General features: G+C 40.1%; 1 protein-coding gene across 1 annotated transcript in view; it reads left to right on the top strand.

Annotated features, from left to right (window-relative positions):
- The window catches only part of ndst3 (N-deacetylase/N-sulfotransferase (heparan glucosaminyl) 3), an 86,084-nt gene that overhangs the window by 18,690 nt on the left and 54,519 nt on the right, over nt 1-12,875 (top strand). Inside the window, exons 3-4 of the mRNA XM_037674939.1 lie at nt 3,113-3,200; nt 5,358-5,512. Coding sequence (XP_037530867.1) covers nt 3,113-3,200; nt 5,358-5,512 — 243 coding nt within the window. The remainder of the gene's footprint in view (nt 1-3,112; nt 3,201-5,357; nt 5,513-12,875) is intronic.

The following is a 12,875-nucleotide window of genomic DNA, read 5'->3' as shown; positions in this document are numbered from 1 at the left end:
ATTTGATCATTTTAATAATCTGTATTATTTTTAATTTACCAGAAACTTCAAAATAAATTCTCACCCTTTACTGAAACCTGTTTCAGGGTCGTACCCCAAGCTTTATCACCACCAACTGGTGAGGCATGTGACGTTAATTTGAACCCCGCCCACTGGAACTGGTACCGAAAGCATAATGGAAACAATGTGTACCGTAATGAGCCAAGTCGAACCGTGCTGTACCGGTACTAAAATGTACTATGGAAAAGGGGCAAAAGTGACTCAAGAATTCATTTAAATCTAGTATTTTATACTCAGCTGTCATGTCATGTCATGTGTTGATACAACACTTGTTCATCTATTCGGTTTAGGAGGATTGTTAAGTGGGAATGATTCATAAGTCAAAGTTAGGTGGCTTAACAAACATGATAAACATTCCTCTGGAAATGGTCAAAGAAAAACAGTCAAAGTCTAAAGAAAAACACTGAAGATGTTCAGAAAACCCCAACAAACACTGATCAAAACCACCTTGAAAGATAATAAAAGACAGAAAAACAAAACCTCCAGAGCTGTAGTCCTGTACAGTTAATTTTAGTTGTAAGATGTGGAAAAATTTAGATGGTAAGAAAAGTTTTTGCTTAGTTTAGAGTATGTATAGATGTGAATTGCAGTAGAGTGGTCACCTGTTACACGAGAGTGAAATGATGATCTGAAGTGTTCTTTGTGACGGAGTAATTGACTCAGTCTGTTAGAGAAAGAGCTCCTCTGTCCTTGTAGTGCATCGTAGAATAAATCCTTTCAATCCTCACTGCTCACCAAACGTGACGCCGCTAAAGGAATCACACTCTGACTGACAGCCCAGCATGTCCTCATTTTTGCATGCTTTACTTTGTGATCATTTGTTATCATTGCACTGTGATTACAGCTGGAGTTATGGTTATGTGGCTGTTTGAGGCAGATAAACTTGTGGTTTGACACCTCACACTCGATGCCCCCGAGCCGTACGACAGTGAGAGGAGATTTCTGTGACATGTAGCGTTAAATGCTTTGATAACCGCACGAGAGCTGATTTGTGGTTGAAAGAACTGATCTGTGAGCAATTTGTTGCCTGAGAAAGTTTCAGAATCTGCGCAGCGTTTGTGGAAAGGGGAATGCCTCTCCTTTGATGTGACTGATTCGAAAGTTAGCTGCTGTTTTTGATGAATCAAATTCACCAAGTTCTCGGTGATCCTTCTAAAAACACATCCACGTTCAGCTTCTTGTAGCCTGCTTTAATATTTCCCTCATTGTGCGCTCGCTCTCAAACGAGGAGCTTTAGCACTAGTTTTCTGCTCACAGTGCCATCGTTGCACAACATGATCACCCTTAAAGTTAGAAACAGGGCTGACGCAGAATTTAACGGGAAAAAAATGTTAAAACATGCAAAAGCAGCCATTCTTGATGTTTGCTGCTCCAAACACTTCCTTTGCGCTTTAGCAGCTTTTTTCCCATCATGGATGTTAGGCAGCAGAATACAAATGAGATATTTAAACTAATATATTGCACGCTTGGGCACACACCTACACCCATTCTCACATTTGCCAACAGACACGTTAATAATGCATTTTGACCGAGTGCATCGGGGAGTGTAGATTAAGTTACAATGCAAAGCACTTGGCTACAAACTTAATTTAATTCTTAAGTCTGGGTATCCTCACGTTGGGCTCCACGCACGCACGTCTGGAAGATGTAGAGGATGTCATAGGGGGGTAGACAGGGGATCAGATTAGGGAATTGTGCACATCTGTCACCGGTGCGGCCATCTTCAGCACCATTAAATTAAAGCTAATGAAGACGCTCCCTTCTTGTGTCTGTGTATTTGTTAGTTTGGGGAGGAATTGCACTCAGGAGGAGAGCTGGTGGATGAGAGGGAGAGTGTGAGCGCCTGGAAGCAGCTCTCTGCTCTGACTCCAGCTGCTCAGGTATCATAAATCAGGAAAGCTTCTCGGGGATCGATTAAAAGCAGCACGACAAAGATTTGTAGTTGGGGTGTGGCTTGTAGCACAGCAGAAAGGCCCAGCTGACTGAACCGTAGAATAAAATCAGAAATAAAGGAAGGTTGGCGTTTTTATTCCTAAACAAAACATCTGCACAGCGAGAAGTGCAGCCGTGGTGAAAAGACGTGCAAGGGTATAGAGTCATAGATGGAGAGGGGGATGCGGAGTGTGTGCGTGAGGTGGGGAGGGAGGGGGGCGATCCTTCTTCCATGCTGCTTCAGCCTTCCTTTCAAATTAGTACAGCCCTGTCTCCTGAGAATGTGACATTTTCACGGAGCAAGCGAGGGAGAGATGGAGGTTCAGAGGAGGGTGGGAGGTGTGGAAGACAAATGGAGGGGGGGGGGGGGGGGGGGAGAGGGGGGGTGGGGGGGGGGGGGTGGCAATAAGGAGGCGACTGCAGGTTCTCAGAGAGAAACGGGAGGACAAGAGTGAGAAGGGAAAAGGATGAAGAGGCTTTTGGCTTCAGTTGGTGATGTTAGAGAGGGATAGTGGAAATGATGAAAATAGGTGGTTTGTGTGTCTGTGTGTGTGTGTGTGTGTGTGCGTGCACGTGTGGGTGGGGTGGTTATTAGTCCACCCTCCAGAGGCTACTAATGCAATGACCTTCATTAACTTGCATTACTGTCGTTGTGTGTGCGCGTCGTCTGCCCCTCTCTTTAGTTAACACTCATTACGGAGTCTTTGTTTAAAGGCCAGAAAACTAATGAAGTCATTAAATAAGTGAGGAAAAAGGACAGAATGGGAGTTTGTGGGCGTAGAGAAGTGAATCACAAACCAAACTAAAGACGCCGGCTGCAGCAGCAGCATGCCGGTGGCAGCTGCCATAGCCGAGCCATAAGGGTAAGCGTTGATGAGAACACACAGCCATGGTGATGGTTCTCGAAGGAGCCAGAGTTCACCTAAATATACAACGGAGAGACATAAGATCTAAATCATACGTGGTTTTATCTGTGCAAGTACAGGCAGGGGAGAGAAGGACTTCATATACTGGTGTGTGATTGTGCCGTTCAAAGGACTGAATGGGTTTCTGTCTAAATGTAACACTTTGTTTTCTGTGTTTCTGTTCCTTCTTTCTCCACCGGTCCGTCCATCACCAGGCTCTCCTTGAAACCCAGCACCAGCTGCGTTCGTACATCTCTAACTTCACCTTCAATTTGGGATTCTCTGGAAAGTTCTATCACACAGGTGTGTTCTGTTTGTGACTGTATATCTGTGCAAGACAAGTCCGGTTTATAAAAGGCTAGTTGTCATGAGCGTTTGTTGCACTACTTTTATTCAGGATTGGGGTTTTCAACTAATCACTGTCAATTTTAAGACTAGTAAAGTTTGAGGGGTTTCATTTTGTTCTCAGAGATCAAGCATGAAGTAAGAATTACTAAGTTGCAAAAAACAAAACCTCTGACTGAAAGGCTTGATGACAGAACAGTACTCAGCAAAAATCTGGAAAAGTTGTGTGATCAATTGTACAAACATATTCAGCTGAAACTTGACATTTTTTCTGAACAATAAAGAATATTTAAGATAGATTCCTGCAAGTCAAAACTTTTGGAACCAAAAGTTAGAAATGCATGTTTCCATGTAAATATCGTGTGTCTATTATGTTGCCTTTCTGAGTAACAACTCTTTCTGCCACACAGTGAAGAAAACAACCATAAGACCGACTCCGGTCCAGAGGCAAAAGGTTTCAGAAACATTTATGAAAGAAGGGGATTCCAAACAGAAAACTTCACTGATGCAAAACTAGAGCTGCAGAAAGTTCTTTAAGCTAACCCTAACCATGAGGAGCAGTGCTTAGTGGTATTAGAAAGTTGGTTGTCAACTTGATTATAACTGGCTCTTTTTTTGCTTTTAATTATCATGATCTGCATCTTGTTTGAACCCAAATGCAGACAGGACTCGGAGAACTCAGGAATAAAGTAAAATATTATTTATTTAAATAAACAGAAGGGCTGACGTAGAGGATGAAGAATATAGGGACACTAACAAGGGAATGATCACAAGCACCTGGGGATGGGTAAGGAGACACGGGTGAACTCAAACTTGATGCGCTATCAACTGATAGTCATCCACAACACATAGTCGGCGCACAACTATATCATGACAGACCTCAATATAACAGAGGCAATAAATGAAACTGGTGTTTTGCATTTCTCCATGAAATCTTAGGGCTTTAGTTTGGTTTTTGTTCGCCCGACGAAGGCAGGATGTGTTGTTGTAGTCTCTGTACGTCTGTAAACTTTCTCTGGTCCTGCCCATAACTTCTGATCCACTTGAGATAATTTAACAAAACTTTATACACTTATGCATCATCACTAAACAGAGTGTTTCATACACTTTTCATCACCCAAGCTCTGAGGTCAAGGTCATGAATCAAGGTCAACGGTTATACAAGGTCTTTGCTTGTCCAAGCCATTGCTATAGATTGACGTATAATGATTTTTGATGAGCGTTTAATGTACCATGTATGGTACTCTTCATCCATACATACATCCATAAATACATACATACATCCATAAATACATACATACATACATACATACATACATGCATCCATACATCTGTACATACATACATCCATCCATACATGCATTTATACATACATACATACATACATACATACATACATACATACATACATACATACATACATACATACATACATACATACATACATACATACGTACGTACATACGTTATCTTTACCTGCTTCTTCCTTTTCGGGTCATAGGGGTCATTGGTGCCCATATCCAGCTATCACTGTGTGAGAGGTAGGTGACACCCTGGACAGGTCTCCAGTCCATCACAGGGACACATAGAAGCAAATGAGACAAACAATCATTCACTCTCTCACTCACACCTAGAGACAATTTAGAGTTATGTGGCACTCATATTTTTCCCCTCCTAGTAAAGGAGCTAATATTACTGTACACGTTGTTTTTATGACATGTTGTGGTATAATCTCGCCTATGCTGTGACACCAAGATCAGATTTGATACAGTTTTTTTTTTTTTACTTAATCATCTAAAACTGCAGTGAGACAGCTATCAGATCCACAAGAACAGAAATAAACAGGTGAAAGTCAGTGCTGCTGTCCCTTCTTTAATCTGACACAGACATTTTATAGCCTCTTTATTTCTTTATTTAGGCTTCAGACCACCTATTTATAGCAGCGTAACCTTAAAGAAATGCATTTCGATGATGCTCTCTAACCTTGCATCAGCAAGAATTTACCTGCAAAGCTTCCTTGTATTGTTTTGTTTTTATGCACGGTTCATTTTTTTGTCCTTTCTGTCCTTGTGGATTTGTGTGTGTGTGTGTGTGTGCATTTTCACATGTATGTAGGCATGGCGGAGGAGGATGAAGGAGATGATCTACTACTGAAGTATGTAGATGAATTCTGGTGGTTCCCCCACATGTGGAGCCACATGCAGCCTCACCTCTTCCACAACGAGTCCTCACTGCTGGAGCAGATGGTCCTCAACAAGGAGTTTGCTCTGGTGAGATGGATGCTCGAGAACATGCACATTTTTCTTGCAGCTGTCTGTTTTGTTGCAGTTCTCTCTCTTGTGTGCCTTTTAAATCGTATTCTTCCCCCATGATCGTGTTTTCTTCAAGGGCGTCTGTTGCTGCAGGTGATTCTTTCTTTTGTTGCAGCAGATTATATCCATGATGTTCTCAAGCTACAGCTCTGGATCTGTTATAATAGACATTGTCAAAAGAGGCTAAGAAACAAGAAGACCTTTTTTTGTTCTGGTGTCTAGTATTTCACATAAAACATAGTAATGTGACATTTATGTTTAGTGATACCCTCAACCTTGTTAGTTTGACAGTAAGACACAACTTATTGCAGACATATAACACAAGGCTGAGTGTTCTAACTGTTGAAAGTTCGATTTGTACAAGCCAATTTGATTGGTGGAGTACATCAACGTTATGGCCACTGATTGCACCCACGAACCATAAAAATATGGTTTGTTCTTGTTATGTAAGGAGTGACATCCAATGAGGTGCTCATTATTAATAATTAATGGACAGCCTCACAACCTTTAGATGTGCAGGACAGTCTATTAACTCCTGATTATCAATCAACCTTTATTTATACAGGTAAATCCCATTGAGCCTCGAGGACTCATTTACAAGAGAGACCTGATTTCAACAAAGAAAGATGACAACAATGGACAACAGCAACAACAATAAGCAGTTATAAAAACTCATACTACAGTTTTTTTTTTTTTGTTTGTTTTTTTTAACAAATAGGATGGCTAAAAGGAAAAAGGTAACAAAACCAAAAAAACTGCTAGATTCCGAGACAAATGTATAAAACTAAAAACAGGAACATGTCTGCATTGGTCCCTGCCAGGAGTCCAACAGATTCTTAAAGCCACTTAGAGAGGTCAAGGTCGAGAGCTTCAAATCTTTTTGTAAGATATTCCAGGAAACAGGAGCGGAGTAGAAGGCCCTTTTGCCTAGTTCAGTCCTCACTGAGGGAACACTGCAGGTAATAATGTCCTGAGAGCGCACTCCGTAGCTGCACTCACGCAGAGACATGTAGGAGGAGATGTATGAAGGCAGCAGACCAAGAAGTGATTTAAAGATGAAAATGTACCAGTGAGAGAGTCTGCGTGAAGTTAATGAAGTCCAGTTAACCAGTGAATACAGGGTGCAGTGGTGGGTACGATAATCACAGCCAGTTATGAATCTTAGTGCACCATGATAGACAGCATCCAACATCTGCAGGGTTCTTGTAGGAGCGTTCATGTAAATAATATCACCAAAATCAATTGAGGGAAGGAAAGTCACAGATACAAGGCGTTTTCTAGCATTCAGGGTTAGACAGGATCTGTTTCTGAAAAAGAAACCCAGTTTAACTTTCAGTTTCTTTACCAAGTTTTCCACATGGAGCTTAAAAGAAAGATGTGAGTCGACCAAGATACCCAAATATTTATAGGAATCAACAAACTCAATGGGGACACCATTTGAGGATAAAATCGGAGGAAGAACTGCTGGGACCAACTTCCTATTTGAAAAAAGCATCCCTTTGGTTTTTTCGGCATTTAGGACAAGTTTGAGGTGAAACAAATCAGTCTGGATGATGTTAAATGCAGATTTCAGAAGCTGGAAAGCCTTAGCAACTGTTTTAGCTCGACAATAAACAACTGTGTCATCAGCATAGAAATGTATGGATGCATTAGGGATGTTTTTACCTACATTATGTATGTAGATTGTAAAGAGGGTGGGTCCTAAGACTGAGCCTTGTGGTACACCATTGTTGACTGTTAAATAACTGGAGGAAGTACCATTATGTTGAACACATTGCCTCCGGTCTGAAAGATAGTTAGAGAACCAACCAATGGTGTGATCTGAGAAACCGATTTCTGAGAGTTTATGACACAAGATGTTATGATCCACAGTGTCAAAAGCTTTAGACAGGTCTAAGAAAAGTGCAGCACAATAATCCTTAGCATCCAGTGCTTCAACAACGTCATTAAGAACCTTCAGTGAAGCAGTGGTTGTGCTGTGTTGTTTCCTGAAACCAGATTGATGTGGAGGTAAGATGTTAAATGAGTCCAGGTAATTTTTGATTTGAGAGTTTATCAGTTTTTCTAGAACCTTGGCTAAAATGCAGAGTTTAGAGATTGGTCGATAGTTGTTCAGTGAGGTGGGGTCTCCTCCCTTCAGCAAAGGAAGAACAAAGGCTGTTTTCCAAGTGTCTGGGATGGAGTTTTGTCTTATGGAGAGATTGAAGATGTGGGTCACAGGGACTGTGATGATATGAGCAGCCAGCCTTAAGAAATAAGGTGGAAGTTCATCTGGACCTGCAGATTTTTTAGGATCAAGATCTTTTAACAGTTTATTAACCTCACTGACTGAGAATGGAGAAAAAGAGAAGCTGTGATTAACTGAGGATTGACTTGTAGGAGGGATTTGATTTGTAGAAGTTTGGTTATTAAGTGAAGTGGCTGATTTTCCATTAGTTACTGTGTCAAATAAAGAACCAGAAGCAACAAAATGTTTGTTGAGACAGTTCAGGATCTCGTGCTTATTTGACACAGGAGCAGAGTTAACGAGAAGTTGTGATGGGAGGTCAGATGATTGGGGGGTGCCTGAGAGAGATTTAATTGTTTTCCAGAATCTGTTAGGGTCATTTAGATTTTTGGAGGTCTGAGATAAGAAATAGTTTCGTTTTGCTGCTTTGACAGCAGTTGTACATTTATTCCTCATCTGTCGAAAACTCAACCAATCAGTGTCTGAGCCAGATTTTCTCGCTGCGGCCCAAAGATGATCTCTCCTGTGCAGGAGGTCAGCTAGCTCTGGAGTAAACCAGGGGCTGTCTCGTCCCTTTATTCTGAACTGACGAAAAGGAGCATGTAAGTTCAGGAAATAAATGAAATTATTATGGAAATAGTTCCAAGCAGAGTTCACGTCATCAGTTAACAGAATACGATGCCAGTCAAAGTGAGACAGATCCCAGAGGAATGACTGTTCACAGAAATGTTTCAGATCCCTTTTTTTAATTAATCTGGGCTTAGAAGGTGGAAGTTTACTATTTCTTAAAGCCGCTGTCACACAATGATCACTCAAAAGATCAGCGAATACACCTGTACCAGGGAATTTGTGAGGCATATTAGTTAGAAACAGGTCTAAGATGGAGGAATTGTCAGGATGGCTTTTATTTAATCTGGTGGGGGAGTCGATCAGTTGGGTTAAATTAAAAGACAAGCAACATTCCTTGAATTTGTCACAGAGGGGGGTCGACTTACACCAATCAATATTGAGATCTCCAGCTAAAAAGATCTCTTTGAATTTTAAATTACCAAGGAATTCCTTCATGGCATTTAATGCTTCAGGTGAAGCTGTGGGGGGGCGGTAGCAGCAGACTACAGTTAAAACCTGGCCTCCATTCAAGGTGATGTTTACAGATAAGGCTTCAAACTGGTTTGGAATTGTTTTGAAAGTCACAAGACTTGAAACCAGAGTGTCTCTAATGTAAATAATGACTCCACCCCCCCTTTTTTGACGATCACAGCGGTAGATGTTAAACCCATTGATTGCCACGTCATTATTCATTACAGATTTGTTGAGCCAGGACTCAGAAATAAAGATAACATCTGCCCCAGAAGAACTGACCAGGATTTTCACAGCATCAAGTTTTTTCAGAAGGCTACGAGCGTTTACATGCAGAAAATGAAGCCCAGAGGCGTTTTTAAAGTCATTTGGTGTGCTGTAATTAGTGGGGGGTCCAGGATTAGGTTGAATTCCTGAGAGCAATAACAACATTATTATCAGACATTTTCTTGAGTTTTTTGTGACTGATGTGTAATTACAGGAGTTAACAGTGTGACAATTAGCCCCCATAATCGAACCATGAGAAACATTAATGAAGACGCGATCATTCAGAACCCAAAAACAGTGAAAGTTGCAGTGATGGACAGATTCAGGTGTATTAACAAGATTCAGTGACTCCAGATAATCTGAGAACTGAAAATAGTGACAGTAATATGAATGATGCAGAAAAGATTCAGACCATAAAATGTCACAGTTCAAATGGGCAAACAAACCCGACGAGGTGGCCCAACTGCAGTTTGAGTCAGGCTGAGGGGAAGATGGATGGATGGATGGATGGATGCTCCCATGAGAAACAGAAGCTGGGTCCAGAATCAACAGGCCGAAACAGAAACTGAAAATTCGCAGCAAATAGCAGAGCGAGCTGCCAAAGGATTATGGACTCTTCAAAAAGTATTTTCATTGTTGCATGCAAGAAAGGAAAAGTGAAAGCTGTTAATCTACGTTTTAATGCAGTCTTCAATCAAAATTTGAACACAAGTCTTTACTCAGCCTGGTTTACTTTACTTGGTACCACTTTGAGGATTTGACTAGTAACTTACCCCAAGCTGATTGTGCCTCTCCCTGCAAACAAAACGAGTGAATTTATTTGAGCACCAGTTGAGCACCCAGTTATTATTACAAACTAGCGATTGATTGATTGAATGAGTTTATTTAGTAAAAAATAAAGCATATACTGAACATATATACATAATAAATAGTACAAGTACATAAACTAAAAATACTCAGATAATACAAGAAAGGGTCGTCACTTAGGTATTCATTTCAATTCAATTCAGTTTATTTATATAACGCCAAGTCACAACAGAAGTTGTCTCAGGGCACTGAACAGAAACATTCATATATAAAAATAATTTAACACTATTTATCTGAGGAGCAGACTGCTTTGAATTTAACTCCATCGCAGAACTCTCATCTTGAGCAAGCATGAAGGCGACAGTGGAAAGGAAAAACTCCCTCCTGACGAAGGAACCTTTAGCAGAACCAGGCTCAGGACAAGTGGCCATCTGCTGAGTTTGGTAGGAACAGATACACAATGGCAGGTCAAGAATCACATGTTAAGATTGAAATAGTATCAAATGAAAACTATTCTATTTTAACAATTCATTCAAGGAAATGAGGTCAGTTTGTCCTCTAGTAGTCTAAGCTTAAGGCAGCAGAACAAGCCAACCCTCATTATAGGATTTATCAAAAAGGAAAGTCTTAAGCCCAGTTTTAAAACTGGACAATGTGTCAGTTTCACGAACAGAAACTGGAAGTTGGTTCTACAAGAGAGGAGCCTGATGACTGAAAGAGCTTCCTCCCATTCTGCTTTTGGAAACTCTAGGAACCACAAGTAAGCCTGCAGTCTGAGAGTGAAGTGCTCTGTTGGATAAATATGGAACAGTAAGATCTCGAATATAAGATGGAGCTAGTATCCTGATGCATGCTCAATAAGATGGAGCTAGGCTGTTGAGAGCTCTGTAGGTTATAAGTAAGATTTTGAATTCAATTCTGGATTTGACAGGGAGCCAATGGAGAGAAACTGGAGAGATATGATCTCTCCTACTAACTCCATTTAAGACTCTGGCAGCAGCATTTGGGATTAACTGAGGATTTTTTTTAAAGAAGTATTTGAAAACCCAGATAAACCATTGCAATAGTCCAGTTGAGACGTGAAACATGCATGATCCAGTTTTTCTGCGTAATTTTTAGATAAGATGTTTCTAATTTTAGTGATATTACGCAGGTGGAAGAAGGCAGTTCTAGTATTGTTTTTAATGTGGGGGATAAAAGACATGTCCTGATCAAAAATAACACCAAGATTTTAAACATTAGAGCTGGAGGACAGATTAATGCCATCCAAGGAGGACGGAAGACTGAAAAATGTATTCCTGAGATGCTCAGGTCCAAATGCTAAAACCTCAGTCTTGTCTGTGTTCAAAAGGAGAAAAATAAGGGTCATCCAGGTTTTTATGTCTTTAAGACATGCTTGTAGTCTAAGTAACTGATTGGATTCATTGGGTTTTATGGACAAATATAACTGTGTATCATCAGCATAACAATGGAAATGTATCCCATCTTCTTAATAACATTACCTAATGGAAGCATATAAAGTAAAGAGTATTGGTCCAAGCACTGAACCCTGAAGAACTCCTTGACTAACTTTGGTGTATGATGAAAATTCATTATTTACATTTACAAATTGGAATCTATAAGATAGATATGATTTAAAACCAATTTAAAGCCATTCCTGTAATTCCAATATCATATTCAAGCCTCTGTAGTAAAATATTGTGATCAACTGTATCAAATGCAGCACTGAGGTCTAACAGGACCAGTATAGACACAAGTCTATTGTCAGAGGCCATGAGAATATCATTGGTAACTTTCACCAGTGCAGATTCAGTGCTGTGGTGAGCTCTAAACCCTGAATGAAACTCTTCAAACTGATTATTTCTGTTTGGTTTAGGCTGGACCAAATGACTTGAGAAAGTGTAGTGAGTAACGCTTGCATTTTGCAGACAAGTCAAATATGGTTTAGAAAGGTCAAAGTCGACAACTTAAAATCTTTTTGTAAGGTGTTCCAGGTTACAAGGGCAAAGTAAGAGAAAGCCCTTTTGCCAAATTCAGTCTGCACTGAGGAGATGCTGCAGGTAATGATGGCCTGAGAGTGCACACTGTAATTGCAATGACGACGTGACAACTCATTTGTAGTCTCAAAATACAGTATCACCAGTTTTAGAAACAAACAGCATCCTGTGTGCTGACTGTTGTCTAAAGTTGCTAAAGGAAGTCAAAACGACTGCCAGAGTAACTCTAAAATTCCTTAGAGTGAGCAATCTACATTTAGCAGATTGTGCTAAAAAAAAGTCGTTTCATATGAAATGATCAGAAGGCTGATGCGAGGTTAACAGTGGTGACTTTGTTGACGTTAACTTGCTAAATATTACAGTGAAGTAAAGGCTCTGAATGTCCCCTTGTTGCTATAGTTACCCTTTTTAGATGAAAGTGTGGTTGTTTTTGTTATTGGTGAGACGGTCCAAAAATTTAGATTGGTGAACATTTTTCAAAGCTACTACTGGTAGTTGTTCTTTTTTCCAGGTATGTTGGATGCCTTTCAGGTAATCAAAAAAAATTCTTGCATCACGTGCAAAAACACTGCAGTTTTATATGAGGATGTTTGGACAAAGATGTGGTTTGGTTGCATTAATTTAGTCTAGCACACTTGAGCTCACTTTGGCATCTTGTGGATCCTTTAAATCCATGAGGTCATTTTTTTATCTGTTTTTTGTTCTCAGTCGTGGAGCAAAGAGCGGAAATTCGAAATACCCTCCGTCCATCTGTGCATGTTGTGAGCATGATAACTTGAAAAAAATAACCTAGGTATCACCTTCCAATTTAGTGTTTGGCTGCATCTAGATGTATGAAAGATTTCTTTTCTTTTGACAATTGGATTGCCATGTCAAGATAAAGTTATGGACACCCCATATATATATATATATATATATATATATATATATATATATATATATA

This window comes from Nematolebias whitei, chromosome 3 (genome assembly GCF_014905685.2).
Source record: "Nematolebias whitei isolate Nwh7 chromosome 3, NemWhi1, whole genome shotgun sequence".
In the NCBI taxonomy this organism is placed as follows: Eukaryota; Metazoa; Chordata; class Actinopteri; order Cyprinodontiformes; family Rivulidae; genus Nematolebias; species Nematolebias whitei.
This window is presented reverse-complemented; position numbering and strand designations above follow the sequence as displayed.